We start from the raw sequence: 19,078 nt of genomic DNA on the forward strand, positions 1-19,078 counted from the left end.
TAGGGCATAATGATACATGATAAAATGGACTGTAATAACAGAGTGAGGTTTCAAAATCGGTTTAATACAAGGTACTCAACCTTTGTATTGTTATTGCTTCTTGATGTAAAATCAGGTATTTGTATATTATTGAAAGTAGTGACTTTCTTCATAGGTTATGGTGAAATTTTTTAATCATCATGTTTATATACAGAATGTAGAATGGTAAATTTCTTTCTAAAATGTAATGAATTTTAATAATATATAGAATGGTTACACAAAAGTGAAATTCCTCTTAATGTCTGTTTTAGATCTGACTAAAATCAATGATCCACAACACAAGCCAATCAGGTCACCAGAAAATATTACCTCTGCTAAATATCCATCATTGCCAGAGAAGTCTTCCAGTCCCATTGCAGGGAAGAGGTTTGAAATTATGTCATCCATATCACCTTCCACTCTTATCGGTAGCAGTTCCCTGTCTTCTTTTGGTCTTAATACCACATACACCAAAATTTCAGATCTAAAATCTCCGAGCCAAAGCTCATTGCAGTCTTCGATTGGAAGTTTGTTACCAAACTCTGTTAAACTTATGGAAAAAAACACAACAGTGGTAAAACAAACAATCCAAAACTTGGAGTCTCCATCTGTGTCCATAGTCAGACCCATCCACATAATACCTGACAAAGATGTCCAGCAACAGAAGGCAATTGTCTTTCCTAAGCAACAACACATAACAAATCCAAACTTTTCAAATTTTGAAAGGTCCTTCCTAAACCAAATACAGATGAATTTGGGGAACCACAAAGAATTTGTACCAGATCAGAGAGACCATCCAGTAGGATTGGAGTTAGAATATTTCCTGCCTGTATGTTCTGAAATTGAAAATACCTCTTATTATTTTAATGAACTTTACCTTTGGTGTAGTAATGTTTTTTAGAAGTTAGTTACATGACTGAAAATATCAGTAACATCCTAATTTATAAATTTTGTACAAGAAATATAATGTCCACAGGAGATTTTCCAAAAATCTAAAGTTGGTAGAAAGAAGTAATCCTAATATAAATTAGTTCAAATAGTTTATGTGAAAATACTGAATAAATTTATATATTTTTTATGAAAAGGTATAATTCTGAATCCATTTTCACTTTTCTAATTAATAATGAAGTTTGTTTGCAATGAATGTTTAAATAGAAACTTAAAAGTCTTAAAAGCATTCTGAGCTGCTTCTGTTCCTTGATACCTTTTGAAATAACAAAAAGTTAAAACCAAATATTTCATTTATCATATGTGTAAGTAAAGTCTTAGAATTTTTTTAAACATATTACTTATTTACTAGTATTAGGTAGTTGATACCATTGTTTTATTCTAAATTTTATAAATCTATGGTAAATGTAAAGCTTTTTAACCAGTACAATGAGTCTCTTTTTGTTCTCTAAAGAAGCATTTACAAAACAGTCTTAAAGTTGGTGGTCATACCCAACCAGAGATCTCAGAGACAGAAGCTATGACCTCCATCATTAATGGCCACCAATCAATGATGTCAGTCCTCCAGCACAGACAGAAGAATCTTCAGGTTATTTTAATTCAGTGGGCTACAAAAGAACCAAAGGTAGGTTGGTTAATTGTTTTAGCACAAAGCCACAATGGGCTATCTGCTGCATCCACCGAAGGGAATTGAACCTTAGATTTTAGCATTGTAAGTCTGTAGACCTACCCCTGTCCCACTGGGGGACCAAGTGTTGTAAGTTCTTTTAGGTAGTCTGAAAGATAAAAAATACAACCCAAAGATTCTGTCACATTAACTGTTAATTTTCAAGGTAGTGAGAACTTGAGGTTTAAGAGATTCTACCACTGAATGGGCTAGCAAATAGGATGCCATACCCGAAAATAAATTACCCATCATCTCTTTACTTATGTGAAAAGCTACTTTTCCTAGTTGTGCATAACAAATATGTATGTGTGTATGTGTTAAGTCATGATGTTTGCTTGTTTAATAATAATTAATACACATAATAAATATGTATGTGTGCATGTGTTAAGTCATGATGTTTGCCTGTTTAATAATAGTTAACACACATAATAAATATGAATATGGTTTTGTTTTGATTTTAGGAAAATATGATTCAGTATGGTAAGTACACTTAAACTCTAAATATATAAAAATTTTAAGTATCTAATTTGAATTTTTCAGATTTTTAAACCTTAAAAGGATCCTTAAATACTTAGCCCCCCAATGGCACAGTGGTATGTCTGTGGACTTACAACGCTAGAAACTGGATAGCCCTTTGTGTTAACTACAAACAAACACACCTCATATACTTTCAGTGTCAGTTATTCTAACTATTTAGAGGACCCTTCTATCACTGATGAATATCAAAATATAGATAGGTAATGAAATTTGCCAGTATTAAAAGAATATCCTAAAATTTTTTTATTTTGAATTACAGAACTGTATACACACCCACAGTCATAGAAGGTTAAATTAGCATAATTGTAGGCTCATTAAAGTAAAAGTTAAAATTATCATTCTATCATTTTCGGTTGGTTCTATATCTAGAAAAATAAAAATTTATTATGAATTAAGTTTCTGGCATACAGAACTATAAAAAAAGTGCTTTTAATTACATTTATATCAATGTAAACTTTTGAACAATAGTTCAGCTCTAAAAATTCCAATGTACCATTTCTGAATCTGCCAATGATGTAAAAGAGAACAAGTTGCTTTGTGTAGAAACCAACATTCAACAAAATATATGGTTGAAATATTCTGCAACCTTTTGTATTCATTTATTTTGTAATGTCACTTATAAATTACAAGTCAATTTAAGAATTTCTAGTTTTTTCATTTTTTATTTACCATTAATGTTATTGTTATCAGAATTTAACCAAAGTGTAATTGGCTAGTAGCAAAGATAATATATGATATATATTAGTAACTAAAATTCTTATAGTTGATTTAGACCACAATAGCAGTTTCCAATGCAAGATATAAATTTTGTGCCTCTTCTCAAACAAATCTGATCTATCCTTACTTTCAAAGATGCAAACTCGTGCCCCTATGAGTTGGTACTCTGTGCGGGTGCAACACTCACACTACCCTGATATGGCCCTGTTTCAAATTTTTCTTTAATATACTTTGTTTTCATTCATATTTTGAAGTAATTTATTATTTCCTTCAGACTGCTCTAGATACTGCAATCAAAATGAATGATGTGGCTCTTATAGTGGATGTTCTAAACATCATCACATCAAGATCGTAAGTAAAATATTTTTTTAAAAGATAGAGTACTTTACATACTTAAGGATTCATGAAAGGAATTAATTACAACAAACCAGTACACAATAAAGTAATAATGTTTAACAAAAAATTGATAAAGACTTCATGGTCATAGCTTTGCTGTGATATTTCTTACTTTTTCCAACACTAAAATTTGCTACCAAGAGTTTACCCCCACAATAACATGAAAATGTACTAGGTTCCAATCATAAAAATACTTCATTTATTTCCTCCTTTCTCCTATTCCACCCCCAAGGTCATTCAGCCTATTTACCCACACAGGACAAGTTAACAACTCCCCCCTGACCACAAACAGGTTCACTTCCTTGCCTCTCCAGAAAGACCAGTTCTATTTGTGATGATAACTGGGAGGACAAAACATTTGGTAATTCAACAACAACTGCACAATAATTACTTTACATTGTATATATATAATAGTCTTCAGTGTTATATTCCTTATTAGACAAATTCAATAAACTTTGAAATATTGAAAGAAATCATAAATACATTATATTAAAACAATTTTGAATATGAAAATCAGTTAGTTATGTGACGGCTTCAGCTAATATAAAGTCATAGTGGAACAGCAAATATTATTAATATGTTTGACATTGTTTGGCATTACATAGGAAGTGTGATACATTTGGGCAGGGTATGTAACAGCCCTTTACAACCCAAAATGTTCATACACTCAGATCATAAAGATGTGTTCAAATTGGATCAACTTGGGACCATCCAGAAAGAGATGTGCTTACAAGTCATATCCCAAACATGGCAAGCAAAATGAGTATCTTGTAAGAGATGAGAAAACATAAATACAAAGGTCAGTGGCAAAAGCTGTCCACATGGCTAAGGCAACAGAATTCAACATAATCAAGATGAATATCTGTCAGGAAATGAGGCCATCAGAGTATGTGTTCACCAAGATAAAGCCTCCAGTCACACCTCCCATTCAACCATCATATACCTCAAGCAGCTGAAGAATGAAACAAGTACTCATGCCATTTTGTACAATAACATACCGACCAAATTGCTGGACACAACACCTATGTATTTCTTTGTGATCAGACTGTTGAAACAAGCACTGCTAAACCAGTCTTTGTACAATAGATGAGTTATGGAAAGCAGCTGGGATGAATGGTATGCCTTGGACATGACAGCCTTACAACAGATTATTATACAATGGAAACTATGCTGCAGGGCTATCATCAAGATCTATGTAGAGTTTTACTGTAAATATGTTATAACATTCATGATAGGAATTACAAGTCCTGGTAGTGCTAATGTGAGCTGAGGGTCATGGGTTCAAGTCTTGATCAATTCCAGTTTATGATATCCTGATATTGGTGACTTGACAAGAAGCAGATAACTTCCATCCTAATGATTATACATTCAGATTTGTACTCAACAGTATCCTGTGTATAAATATTAGGTTACTAAACTTTATAAATGTCATTATTTAAAAGTAGTTAATATCAACAGTTTTATAGTGCTTTGAAATTTGTACAAGGTAAACATGAGGCTCTAAAAATGTAATTACTATGTTTTGCACTATAAAAACATCTTCAGAGCCAAAATTACCACTTCAAATGCTTCAGAGGTATTTTTGTTTTAACACAGTAAGCTAATATTGGTACCTCTCTAGCTAAAACATTGGTAACTTAAATCTTTAAACAGTAATTTAATTGTCACACCTTCATTCAAGTAATACATACCTCAAGCAGCTGGAGAATGAAACAGGTGCTCATGCCATTCCAAACAGATACAAACTGGTCAAACTGCTGGACATAGGTACCCATGCCATTCCATACAAATACATACCAGTCAAACTGATTCAAATGTTTCATAGGTAATAAACTGACAAAGGTTTCATTTACCATATGTGTGAATGAGCCTTATGGTTTTTCTAAACACACTGATCAATAACCAGTATTGGGTAATTGATACCATTGTGTCCTTCAAGATAACATCCTTTCTACCTGAGTTGCTTTTGTAGATTAGTCCTCCAAGACTTTCTTCTCAAGTTTCATTTTGAACTAGGCATCTGCTTCTCATTTCAGCTTTGTTCATTATGAAAACATAAATTATCTATAAGAGTATGTTTCATTTGTTTTTTGTATATTTTGTTCTTAACTTGGGAGATCTAGAATAATGTCTGATTTATGGTATCCAGATTGTAAGCTATCATTATCCAAAAAAATTGTTTAAATGAGTTAAATTACAGGAATGTAATTAGAAGTGATATATCCATGACATACATTTCAAGCATTGAAGATTTATATGTCACAGAGGTATACAGTGTGTACTATTGAATAAAGATAAAGCTTTTTTGATGTATTAATATATTATAAAGGGTGTGTATTTAGTAACAGGTGATAAAAAGATACTCACGATTCAAATTTACTCTGTAAAAGATCATAAATAGTGGGCAACAGCAGCTGACAAACATCTAGACTCCACAGCTTCCTGAAATAAAAGAACAATTTAATAAACACTGTTTGTAGTAAAATGAACAGATTTTGCAAGATATATATAACTGCTAGGAAACTTATGTAAAAACAAATTCTATACAAAATCTTTAATGTGATCAGAAAAACACTTGAAAACACTTATCTATCTAAAATCTCATTTATACTAATGGTTCATTAGATATATTTTATGTTAAACATTTCCCTTAAAGATGGAAAATACATCCTTAAACATTTTACATTTCAAACATTTCCAATTCTCATGATCTTTTGTGGGATTTGGCACAAGCCTTCAGTTTTTCATGATGTAATTGAAGATTCTTTCTTCTGTGATATTGTTCATTTTAACAGGTATATGTCAGTTGGATGTGCCAGTTTAAAACTGATCCTAAAGAATTTTGCAACTGTTATAAAAATCAACATAACAGCTCCACCTGGTATAGGTGTTGACATAAATCGTGAAGAAAGGTAATGTCCATTTGTAATTTCTTTGTAGTAAAGCAAATTATTTAATGTATATCTGTACATCTTGATACTAATTGCTTTTTAATCCTTTCACCAGATTTTAAATTTACTGTAGCAAAATGTTGTACACTTATGTTACTTCATCCACAGTATCAATGATTAAATTAAGAAAATATTGTGTGGCTAGTTTTGTATCAACAACTGTGCTCTTTATCAAAATTCTGCCTTTCGTTTGTAAATATTAGATAATAACTGTAATACAATGCTTAAATTATTGTGTAGTAAGTTCATATTTTCATACTGTTTAACTGTATAAAAAGATAATTTTTAGATACACAAATGCAGCTTATTTGATTTCCAGATATAACAAGTGTGTCAGCTGCTACAATCAACTTCTATCCATCCGCACATTCCTATTAAAACGGCAGACCATGCAAGGAATACTAGGACACTCATTCAGAGAACTGCATTTGTTGATGCAAGGTCTGGAGTAAAACCTAGATAAGGAGCATTCTGAGGATTTTTAATGTGAGAAACAAGTTTAGATAAGTAGATTAATGTCTTGATTCAAATTAATATTTCTAGAAGAAGTAACTAATATACTGTGAGTAACAATTACAAACAATTAGGTCATAGGGGAAAATGCATAAGGTATAGAAATTTTTAGTAATTTCAATGAAGGTTAATAATTCTACATTTACTGATCTTCACGACAGGTGTGATATTGTGGTATTCAGGTTGTAATAATTAAGATAGGAGTTGGCTAGTGAGTCTTCTTTCCCTGATAGCTCAGCTGAGAGAACACCAGTCTCAGAGCACATGTGCAAGATGGAAGTTCGGGGATCAAGCCCTAGTGAGGGAAGAATATTATTATTATTTTGATTTCTTCATACTTGTCATCTAGCATTTTGACCTTAAGTAGAAACACACTTTTACTACTACTACTGGACATGGAGTAACAAGCTATATTATACACTCTATACTGGTTTGGCAATATCTAATTGGTTGGATAACAACCAATCATAATCTAAACTATCAGCACATGACTATACTCTTATGCAGTTAATTTTCACACAATAAATGGGTAACACTCCCATAGTATTTGCTTTTATTCCTTTTTTCCTCACCATTTCCAGAATTATTTTCAATACTGTTACAATCATGAAATACATTTCAATAAAATCTTAAGAGATCAAAAGATCTTTTTCAAATAAATTACACATTTAACAATGTTTTAGAATGCAGTGTTTGTGTGTTAAAAAACATAAATAAAAACTGTAAACAAGAACAAAAAACTGGAATAAAATAACTAAAATACATTAAGTGTATAACCAAATACTTCACTACAAACTAATAGATATTAACAAATCAATATTTAGATTCATCTGCTGCAATTTTTGATTTAAACATATTGGAGTTTAATATTTTTGTTTGTAAAAATAATGAAGAATATTTATAGTTAGTAGAAAGTTAAGATCTTACTTGTACAAAACCAATAACAGCATTTAAACAGAAAAACTCTTTTTTACTTTTATATGTCAATATAAAGAAAAATATCACAAAAGGAGAAGAAACTTAAAATATATTATTTTGGAAAGCTATACAGTAGATGTTGATGTTTAAACAACATTGCATACATGAAACAAAACATAATGAAAACTGACTATGCAAAACTGAGAGTGTTCATAATATTCTTTTTTCAGTTTATTATCTCTTGTTTCATTTTCAATACATGTCAGAGTGAAAAAAAACTGTAAGCTATATTTTTAAAAGTAAAATTAATGGCTAAAGTATGAAATTAATTAAATAGTACAAAACAAACAGTGTAAATCAGGATTTAATAAGGAGTTTTAATTAGGCTCTCTGACTTATTTTTTTTTGTAAAACCCTGATTCAAGATGTAAATTCATATGCGTGAAATGTCTGTTACAATTAAGTAAGTATCATGTAAGTATCAGAACAAGTTATTTTCTTAATTAGATATTATGCTATCTTCTCTTTTAAAACTGATAAAAAGTTATAAGATAATAACTTGTACATCTTTAGCTGTACAAACATTTTAAAGAATTTTTGTGAAATGGCTTTGTTAGAGCTCCAATTTTGCCCTTAATGAAAGTATGCTTGTTTCATTAGGTAGAATTTAATATGGAAGAAGAGGTATGATAGAGCAAGTGACCTGTTGCCATGCTTCAGAAGAAATAACAGGCAAAGAAAGAAGATAAACTTAATAACTTTCTTTGTGTATAAAATAGGTTTGGCTATAAAATACATAAAATGGTTATTGAATACTAACCTAAAAAAGCTGAGAGAGAAAAAAAAACACTACAATTGTTGCTGAAAATCACTTTCATTCAGGGGTGAAATTCTCTAAAAAAAAGTAGAGGTATTCAGTTGGGTGAAGTGGACCTGTAAACATACAAAACGAGAAAGCAGCTCAAATAAGTCCTGGTATTAGTATCACCTTAAAAAATATGTTATGGTACTCAGTACCAGTGAGTACCAGCAGAATTTCAACCCTTCTTTCATTAATCAGTCATAAGACAAGACCACAATGCCTGGTGGTGATAATACTTGTCAGTCACTGCAAGACCTATCAAACAAAATGACTGGCAGTTGATGTACCTTAGAATCTTGGACTCCTGGATGTATATATTCATCTGTGTATGCTACTTGTAATATAAATGTATTTATGTTGTGGTTGGTTCAGTATTGGTGAAAAACAAATGTGTGGCCTTTAGCATATCACCTTGAACATGATTAGTCATTGTGAGTATATGAAACTAACAATAATTTCTATAAAAAGTAATGATAACCATTGACTTTGTAATATACTTGTTAATCTAGTTCAAAAGAAAGCAGGTTGTTTAGCTTTTTCAATGCAGCCTAGATTACAGAGGTCTAGAAAATATGGGGTAAAAAAAAAGTTTTGTTTTGTTTTTTTTCACTGTACAAAGGTTATGGGATTACATCTTCTTTTATGAAGAAAATAATTTTAGCATTAGATAAGAAACAGTAAAAAAGGAACATTTTGTTTAAAGATGTTTGAAACAAGAGTTGCTTGTAATATCTTGTAATCTACTTTTTCAAAAACAAGACATCTTCAATTACATAGTAATTCATGTTTGTTTTTGAACCATCCTATACTTTTTCACTAAGATTATTAACTAAAAACATTAATTGAATGGCACAATATTTAATTAGTTGAACATAAAATTCTGCTTTGTGGATTCAATAACTGTCTTCATTAAGTTAAAATACTGAAAGAATAATCAAGTATCCATCAATACCAACATAATTAAATATATATTTATAGTATTACTAATTATAATAGATTGGAAAGAAGCAGATACATAACTGAACAAAAGTAATGAGAAAAATTATAAGTCTAGCTTTCAGTGCAAAGACCATTCTACAGTTCAATGGGTGAACTAATAACCTAGAAATTATTTCCATTTTTTCTGTAAATATTAGGTATAATTCATTTTATACATTGATTTCTAAAGCAAGGTTGCTTATTTTCAAGTGAAACTATCTCCTCATGATATAGTTAAATATCTCCTTGAAAACCATAGCATAGTATAAAAATATTCTCTGAAAGAATGTCTATGATATGTTTGTAAAAGAGATTGTACTGAGTGAAGTGAGAAATGCCTCAACATCATGAAGAGCAGTAGGTTGTGTGTATGTTTCTCTGTGTGTGATTTAATCAATTGATTAAGTTTATCAAGCTAACTTTACCCAGTTGTTCTTCACTGTTGTTATTCTACTAGTATATTATAATATATATATATATATATATATATATATATATAGGATTTTCTTGTAATTAGGTCTTTGTTTAAAAAAGATAGATGGCAAAGAGATATCAGCTTAAAGTACTGATTATTTCAGGCAAATACACTTTTGAAGGTATAATACGATTTTTTTCAACTGGGGGTGGGGGGTGGAGCTTTTAGTTGAGCAAACTTTAAGATTATAATTTTCGATGATAAATATTAAAAGTGCCTTTTATTCATAATTCTTAGTAAGATAGCAAAATGAGAAAGCCATATTTTTGGACGTTTAATATAGCTAGTGATAACTTATTTTTTGTGAACTTTCCATATTTTTCTATGGAGTTAACACAGAAACGGTTGAAAAAATTGAATGTGTAATTTGTTTTATCTCATATACAGTGTTGTGATTTAAAAATGTAACTGTACTGTGCCATATTTTTTAAGACCTTACAAACTTCCCTTATACATACTGTGGCTTAGAATGTAGTTCTTATGAAAGTAATGGCAGTTGATAATTCAGGTCAGAGGTGTTGTTAAGCACTTAAAAGATTTGGGGCTCAGGCCCATAGGCACAGGAATTTTCAGTGTTTCATTATGATGTCAATCATGGTTTTCTGTTCTGATTTTTTTAAGACACCAACTGGAACTTTCGGGCACTGGCACACAGGGCCAGTGCCTAGTGATGCCTTTCATTCAGGTCTTCATAATATTTTGTTTTTAGGTATATTCATATTTATTTTCTATGCATAGACAACAGATGGATTATTTTTATAATAGTAGTATGTCACAATTTTTTGCTCTTTCTACTCACAACTTATTCTTATCTATTTTAAATTTATAAAATAAGTTATATATGCTTGTTTAATGACATATAACGTTATAATTTATGACACCTTGCTAACAAAATATTGTATTTTCAGTTTTAAAAACCTTGCTAAGGGAATAACATTCCATGGTATATTCCATAGAAATATATTCATTGTTTAAATGGTCATGGTTTATATATCAAATAAGCAAGAACATTTCTGCTATAAATCCTTATCAGGAGTAACTAATAATAAAAGATGTAATAATAACTTGATAACTTAATGTTTAAATCTAAAAACACTTCATTTAATCTAAAGAATACTAAATAACTATAGTATGTCTTAAATATTTAAGACTGATTTTTTACATTTACCTGTTCAGTTTTTTAATTTACTGTGCAAGCATATATATATCATATGATTATTGTATATGTTTCTTCTAAACGTTCCTGCAGACAGAATTCCTTGTTCAGTAAAGGCACTGAATCAATTACAATCAAAACTTATTTGCTTTATTTCATGCATGTTCCTAACCTCACCATCATCTTTATACTTGCATTCTTAATCAAGTTGTAACATTGTCGAGTGTATGTTTTGCTCACATATCAATAAAGTTTTGTGGATCTTTAATAAAAGTATTGTGATGTCTTTGTTGTAAGTTAAGAAAAACACAAAGAATTTACAATTTTAAAAGCAACCCCTTTCTTATACTTGTTTAACAGTTGTGATGCAATTTCAATGTCTACTACCCAGACTGGAGGTCAACTTTAACCACTTCTAACATAGATGGAACAGTAATCACAAACAAAATAAGAAGCTGGTTTGACTGTGGCTTCCAGAAACTTTATTTGTTAAATATTAAGAACAACAACACTCTAAGACAAAATATATTACCTAGATATGGAGAGTGGAGAAGCTAACATAGGTCCCAACTACTAACATGCACTAGCAGTAGTAGAAACTATATTTTAACACAGGTCCCAACTACTAACATGCACTAGCAGAGGTAGAAACTATATTTTAACACAGGTCCCAACTACTAGCATGCACTAGTAGTAGTAGAAACTATATTTTAACACAGGTCCCAACTACTAACATGCATTAGCAGAGGTAGAAACTATATTTTAACACAGGTCCCAACTACTAACAGGCAGTAGTAGAAACTATATTTTAACACAGGTCCCAACTACTAACAGGCAGTAGTAGAAACTATATTTTAACACTGGTCCCAACTACTAGCAGTAGTAGAAACTATATTTTAACACAGGTCCGAACTACTAACAGGCACTAGCAGTAGTAGAAACTATATTTTAATACAGGTCTTAACTACTAACAGGCACTAGCAGTAGTAGAAACTATATTTTAACACATGTCCCAACTACTAAATGAACTAGCAGTAATAGAAACTATATTTTAACACAGGTCCCAACTACTAACAGGCACTAGCAGTAGTAGAAACTATATTTTAACACAGGTCCCAACTACTAACATGCACTAGCAGTAGTAGAAACTATATTTTAACACATGTCCCAACTACTAAATGAACTAGCAGTAATAGAAACTATATTTTAACACAGGTCCCAACTACTAACATGCACTAGCAGTAGTAGAAACTATATTTTAACACAGGTCCCAACTACTAACATGCACTAGCAGTAGTAGAAACTATATTTTAACACAGGTCTTAACTACTAACAGGCACTAGTAGTAGTAGAAACTATATTTTAACACAGATCCCAACTACTACTAGGCACTAGTAGTTGTAGAAACTATATTTATTCTGTCTCTGTTGTAGTTAATCATAGGAGTAGCAATCTGGAAGTTTTTAGTCAGAGTTAGAATCATATATATAAATCTGTCAGAAAGAAGGTTTGGGAGTATTTCTCTGGTAGGGAAGGAGCAGGTTTTAAAGTTTCACAAGAGGAAATTGTATCAGTTGAATTGATGTTCTTTGTATTTTGCACCATGAACTAACAAAGACTCACTCACAGGCCTTGCTGATATAACACTGTGTCCGTAGAACTCTCTTGGTCCTTTCGTTTTTTAAGTCTATTTAAGTATTGTATGATACCGCATTTTAAATTTAAGTCCGAAAAACATAATGATAGACTGAACTGAGAAATAAAATGTCCCCCTCCTTTTTCATCCATGAAATAATGTTCTGTCCAGAGAAGTTGTTTACGGTATTCCTTTCTCTAAAAATGTTTCCAGTTTTTAAAGAGGTACACAAATATTATTTCGCCCATCTCCATTTTCAGTGGAGCAGGTGCTTCCGCTGCCGCACATGTTCCTACGCCTGAAAGCACTACCGTACGTAACATACTAGCTATTCGTTACAACTTAAACGCTACAACACACTCATTTCGATACACATGGATGACACATATTTACAGTGCTGTACGTTGATATTTAGGGAACAAATCTCGATACAATTCTCAATCTACATGTAACTCAAGATTGGTATAAACGTACTTAATTGCATCACTATTTCGATACCCGTGGTGAGTAGGGCACAGCTGCCCATTGTGTAGCTTTGTGCTTAATTACAAACAAACAAACGCTAAGTAATCAACGGTTAAACAACTTGGCTAAATATTATTCTCACGCTCGGCTCCAGCTCTTCTCTTAGCAGCCTCTATTGCTGGTCTTTATTATTCTTAAGACAATTTAGTTATTAGGCAATTATTATTATAAATGAATACACCATGAACATGTTGTTAAAAACATGATGTGTGTAATAATAGTAACTAATATGAATACTTTGTTTTAAAACGCCAGTAACCCAAACTAACACAGTAAAATGCTCAGCCGATTTCTCATTTAGAGGTGTTCCTAATGAATAAACCAAATATAAGAGAATCCAGCAACTGAAAATAATTATTTTCTTTAAATATATATATATGTAATACTACACAAGAATGTGGTATGTATTGCGTTGTATTATGCAAATATTAATCTATACTGGATTTAGATAAATAATATTTTCCTTTATTCATATTTGCATTGTTCATATTTGCATTTAAATCAAAAACACAAGGACTGCAAAATGTGTAATACACAGAAAAGAAAATAACTTATGTTTAGCCTTTACTTATACAATCACCGTTTATTCACCAAATACTGGACTCGAAATCTTAATCTTTTGTTCTTAGCTCTTAGTGATACAAACAACGTATTGTTACGACAGCGGAAGTCACGTGACTCTGGTAATACGTCATGAGTTTCTAGAAGGATCATGACTTTTCTTGGCAACTCTAGTCTTTTCCAGGCGCCCTCTATTTTAGTATATAAGCCCGGCAAATAAAGTGGAGGGAACAGCAGATTGAAGAGAGATATAGAGACAGCTAATTGAGTCAATTGAGCGGTAGTGACAGTAAGTAAAGTGCGTGAATTGTTGTGAATTATAACGTATGTTTAAGTTAAATTGATTGTGGAAATTCTGAGTATTGCAAAGTTGTATTGAGAAAGAATAAACTAGTTTTATTTAAAGAAAGAACTTGTATGGCTGAAGTTCCTCGGGGAGAATTTATACCGGAAATTAACAAACTTAATCTTAGCCTTTAGTTACATAAACACTCTTTATTTATCGGATGCTGGACTCAATACACTTAATCTAACACATGTTTTGGCGCCTCTGCTTTAGAGTATAGTATAACAACATCTTCAATCTACAACAATGAGTGTTTCTTGACTTTACATCACTATAAAACAAATCCACATGCAAAGTATGTGTAACTATTCTGTCACCCGAAAAGTTGCTTGAAATCCCTAGTCACTGGCGTTTGGTTCAAATAAATATTAAGTAAAACTTTAACCCAGTTCTCCTTTGTTTACTATATGTTTTGCTTCTTCGACAACAAGAACAACAATAATTTTACTATTTCTTGAATGCTCATTTCTCTTACTTTAAAACTGAAATGAAAGCGCTGCTTTTAATGCGATGTAAAAATATTTTGGCTCACACCAAGTAAACAGAAACAATTTTAAAAACTATGTGGTTGCCCTAATTTGTTTCTTCTAATTCGTCTTGTGTGTTTGATTCCAGCGGAAGTTTGTTTGTTTGTTTTTGAATTTCGCGCAAAGCTACACGAGGGCTATCTGCGCTAGCCGTCCCTAATTTAGCACTGTAAGACTAGAGGGAAGGCAGCTAGTCATCACCACCCACCACCAACTCTTGGGCTACTCTTTTGCCAACGAATAGTGGGATTGACCGTCACATTATAAAGCCCCCACGGCTGAAAGGGCGAGCATGTTTGGTGGGACGGGGATTCGAACCCGCGATCCTCAGATTGCGAGTCGAGCGCCTTATCCACCTGGCCATGTCTGGCCACTCCAGCGAAGAAGTCAAGAGTTACAACTTCAACATTGTTGCACATATTACAATAATGATATTAATACTAATATATGCAACAGTAGATAACAAGGTTGCTTCAGTTCTTCTAACCTGGTTTGTGTGTCTAATATAGCTGGGTTTTTTATAACTTGCCATGTTTTCGCATTGCCAATGTTTTTGTTATAAATATCACTTTTTTTTTTTTACACATATAGTATATACAGCGCTACTTGAACTGTGCGTTTAATGTCACTGGTTTTGGCTGTTGTCTGTCAAATCCTACATTAGCCAATGACAGAATATATTTTGTGTGTAGTTGTTGCTATCTGCGTTTTCGGAAGAGACGGATTTTCGGCTTTCTCTCCAAATATAGCTACGTCATGCAGCTGGTGAGGTTCGTCTTTAGAAACGTATTTTTCACGCAACCTAAAGTGGCCTCTTGGTTAAGATCACGGAGTAATTAATATACAGAGCATTGCAGGTCTGAACATACCCTACGACACACTATTTTATATATTGATTTTCGTTTCCTGTTGTTTTTGTAGTTGTTTTGTTTTCTGTGAACGAATGTTCCTCTTTAAAAGGTGAATAAATAGTTTAATATCTTTTATATAAACGTCACACTAAACACACACCCCCGATTTACTTTTTTTTAACAAATAAGTAAAACGTCGTGGAAGTTTTGGCGTCATGTAATAATGTTTCGAGTGTCACTGCATTTGTTGGTAAACACGACAGGATAGGAAGAGAAATACGTTTTCCACTTACTTTGGAGATAAACTTCTCTTACAGTATGGCATATATTGAATCTTGTTTTCACATTTGACTTAAGATTATTTAAAACTGTATATTAAAAGTGGAACGATGCTTTTGTTTGACGTAGTTTAAACGCGAGAATACCCCAGAAACAGCAAAGTACCCGTGCTATATAATAACCTCCAACTTTTTATTAGATAACTTGGCCGTCAGAACTCATACCTTAGCTATAGAAGAATGGAGTGACACTGTCGTGAACGAGAGGAACGGCAAAAATCATCCAACGGAAATGTAAACCAATTTTCCATACGAAGTGTGATAAATGATCTGAAAACATATTTGACTAAGAACAAGACTCTAGTTCAGACCTCTCGCAAATATGCTGATTATGGAGATTTCACATCTCTTGTGTGGCATCCATCTAAGATTGAGACTTTCGTCCTCAGATGAACATTCTTTCGATATCGTTTTTATTGCATGTTTTATTCAGATGTTTATGAACATATTCCACTAAAATGAAAACATAAAACGTAGAGTAAATAAATTATCTACTTATTTTAAAAGGGGAATATCACAGGAGTGTTTTTTTTTTTACCCATTTTCGTGCATTTTAAAGGATTAGGCGAGACAGTACAAAAACTAAAAGGTTTAATGTATTTGAATAAAAAACCGGCAAAGATATAAATTATGAACAAAGTGCACATACATAAAGTTTGAAAATCTCCGACGACAAACAAAGGACGAAGTTGAATCGTTTAAAAGTGCTTGCATTTCTATTCAGAAGTGATAACGCTGTCATACAGTTTATTTATTTCATATGTATATCTACTGTTCTCAAAGCGGCATTCAATCTATATTTACAGCAAGGTCGTCTCAATTGTCGTGTATCTCGTACGTAACCCTGAGATACTTAAAATCACTTTTGGAGAGATGCGGTTTTTTACTTTTTCACTACTGTTATTAACAGTTCTAGTTTCATGTACCCTCTTCAGAGTCTTGCATAGAACTCCTGCTGAAACACAGAGTCTTACAACAATTTTTTGCGTGGACTATCCTTGAACAATCAAAACTTTGATACCTGCATGCGCTATTCCAATCTTGAGAGTCATGAATGGCATACACTACTACTGCTGGACATCATATGACTACCTTAGTCTTACTGGTTTAACTAATACTTCCTGAGTGATTTGATGACAACCAATCAGAATGTAAGCTGGTGACACGTACTTGCTCTCTGTTGCATTCATGTTTCCATGATAAGTATTTGCTTTTTTTTAACCTTTTTCCACACATTTTCCATAATCATTTCTAATATTGTATATTCACAGGAAACTAAACTTAACATCAAAGTACTCTAACAAATATGTATTCAATAGGTTTGCTCGTTTGTTTGCTGTTAAACACAAAGCCATACGATAGACTATCACCGCGACTATTGAAACCCGATTTCTAGCGTTATAAGTCCTCGACTTGCCGCAGTGTCTATTCGTCCACAATTTTGAACAGAAGGAAGGCAGCTAGTCAAAATCACCCCCCCGCTAACTATTTGGTTACTCTTATCTGACACTTGTACTACTCTTGACTGACCGAATAGTGAAATTTGACCGTCACTCGTATAGTGCACTCACTGCTCCAAAAAGTGGAGAATATTTCTTGCGGCATCAAGTCGCTAACCATCAATCTTTGGATTCATTGTTTCAACATGTTAATCGCAGGGCCACAGCGAGCTCCATAATGTTTATTTTGATTTGAAAATGTTATTAAAAAACATATGCAGTTGCCTGAAAACCATTAACTTTAAGCGTTCATTCCAGGTTTAATAACGTAATTGTTACAACTTAACACGTTCTTCACGTTGCATAACACTTTCTGCATAATCTGTTGCGCTTTATCTCTTGTTATATGACAAGGGTACTTACTACGAACAGTGCGCCGCACAAAGCGCCAACCCATAAGGGATGCAAGTTTGGATCTTTGAAGGCAATGGTAGATTAGATTCTTTTAGGAGGGGCGCAGAATATATATATATCTCGCACAGGGCGTCATAAAAGATCTGTATGGCCCTGTTATATGATATTGTTACTAAGTTGCATAACACTTTCTACCTCGATTGTTGCAATTTATTTCTTGTTGTAAGATATTGTTGCTACATGTTCTTCACGCTGTATAACACTTTCTACCTCGTCTGTTGCACTTTATATCTTATTACATGATATTGTTCCTACATGTTTTTCACGCTGTATAACACTTTTTACCTCGCCTGTTGCACTTTATATCTTATTACATGATATTGTTGCTACATGTTCTTCACGCTGTATAACACTTTCTACCTTGCCTGTTGCACTTTATATCTTATTACATGATATTATTGCTACATGTTCTTCACGCTGTATAACACTTTCTACCTCGTCTGTTGCACTTTATATCTTACTACATGATATTGTTGCTACATGTTCTTCACGCTGTATAACACTTTCTACCTTGCCTGTTGCACTTTGTCTTGTTTTGTTAGAGCTATGTTATTCATAACGCCCTGTTTGAAAATATTCAGCAAAAATGGTCTAGTAGCGCAAAAAAAAACGTTTATCTAATCTCCTCACTCACACTGAAAGTCGTGTAATTAAACGACCGGCCCAACTTGATGGAGCATCATTTAACTGGACGTGTTTTTCGTACACCCCTACACATTACACAATGAAAATAGTGATACACAGCGAGATTTCACTTCTATCTGGTAAACATTTTGGTTATGCGAAGTGCTATCGCCGTCTGTGACACATAGTCCGATATTCAATAACCATTGCGAAACTCTTGACATTTTCAAACTAATGATAACGTTTTTGGACACTGTACAATATACTTTCAAACATACAGTTAGATTGATCTTTTGACCAAACGCTTATTTGTAGCGTTAGTTAGCAAATGAAATTTGGTATTTGACTGATTTTCATGTTTCTAAGGTTCTTGACTGAGTGGTTCCTTGGTAAATAAATTCTAAGACTGTTCATTTTAAACTTCAAAATCGGTGAATTTATAGTAATATTTCATACAATGCAATTTTTATGATATAAAGGTAATTTTAGTGATATACTAGTTAGTATTTCTTTGTTTAGTGTTAAGCACAAAATTACGTAATGGGCTATCTATATTTTGACTATTACGGGTTTCGAAACCTGATTTTTAACGTTTAAACTTACTGCTGAGTCACCGGGGGG

The 19,078-nt window shown here is 32.4% G+C and overlaps 1 protein-coding gene across 1 annotated transcript in view; it reads left to right on the top strand.

The window, feature by feature from the left end:
* The window catches only part of LOC106478884 (katanin p80 WD40 repeat-containing subunit B1-like), a 44,709-nt gene extending 34,760 nt beyond the window's left edge, over positions 1-9,949 (top strand). Inside the window, exons 14-20 of the mRNA XM_022382574.1 lie at positions 291-847; positions 1,421-1,591; positions 3,162-3,238; positions 5,484-5,550; positions 5,909-6,195; positions 6,554-6,720; positions 8,326-9,949. Of these exons, the coding sequence (XP_022238282.1) occupies positions 291-847; positions 1,421-1,591; positions 3,162-3,238; positions 5,484-5,550; positions 5,909-6,195; positions 6,554-6,686 (1,292 nt within the window). The 3' untranslated portion in view covers positions 6,687-6,720; positions 8,326-9,949. The remainder of the gene's footprint in view (positions 1-290; positions 848-1,420; positions 1,592-3,161; positions 3,239-5,483; positions 5,551-5,908; positions 6,196-6,553; positions 6,721-8,325) is intronic.
* Positions 9,950-19,078: the final 9,129 nt, after the last annotated feature.

The sequence above is a fragment of the Limulus polyphemus genome, unplaced genomic scaffold (genome assembly GCF_000517525.1).
Source record: "Limulus polyphemus unplaced genomic scaffold, Limulus_polyphemus-2.1.2 Scaffold259, whole genome shotgun sequence".
In the NCBI taxonomy this organism is placed as follows: domain Eukaryota; kingdom Metazoa; phylum Arthropoda; class Merostomata; order Xiphosura; family Limulidae; genus Limulus; species Limulus polyphemus.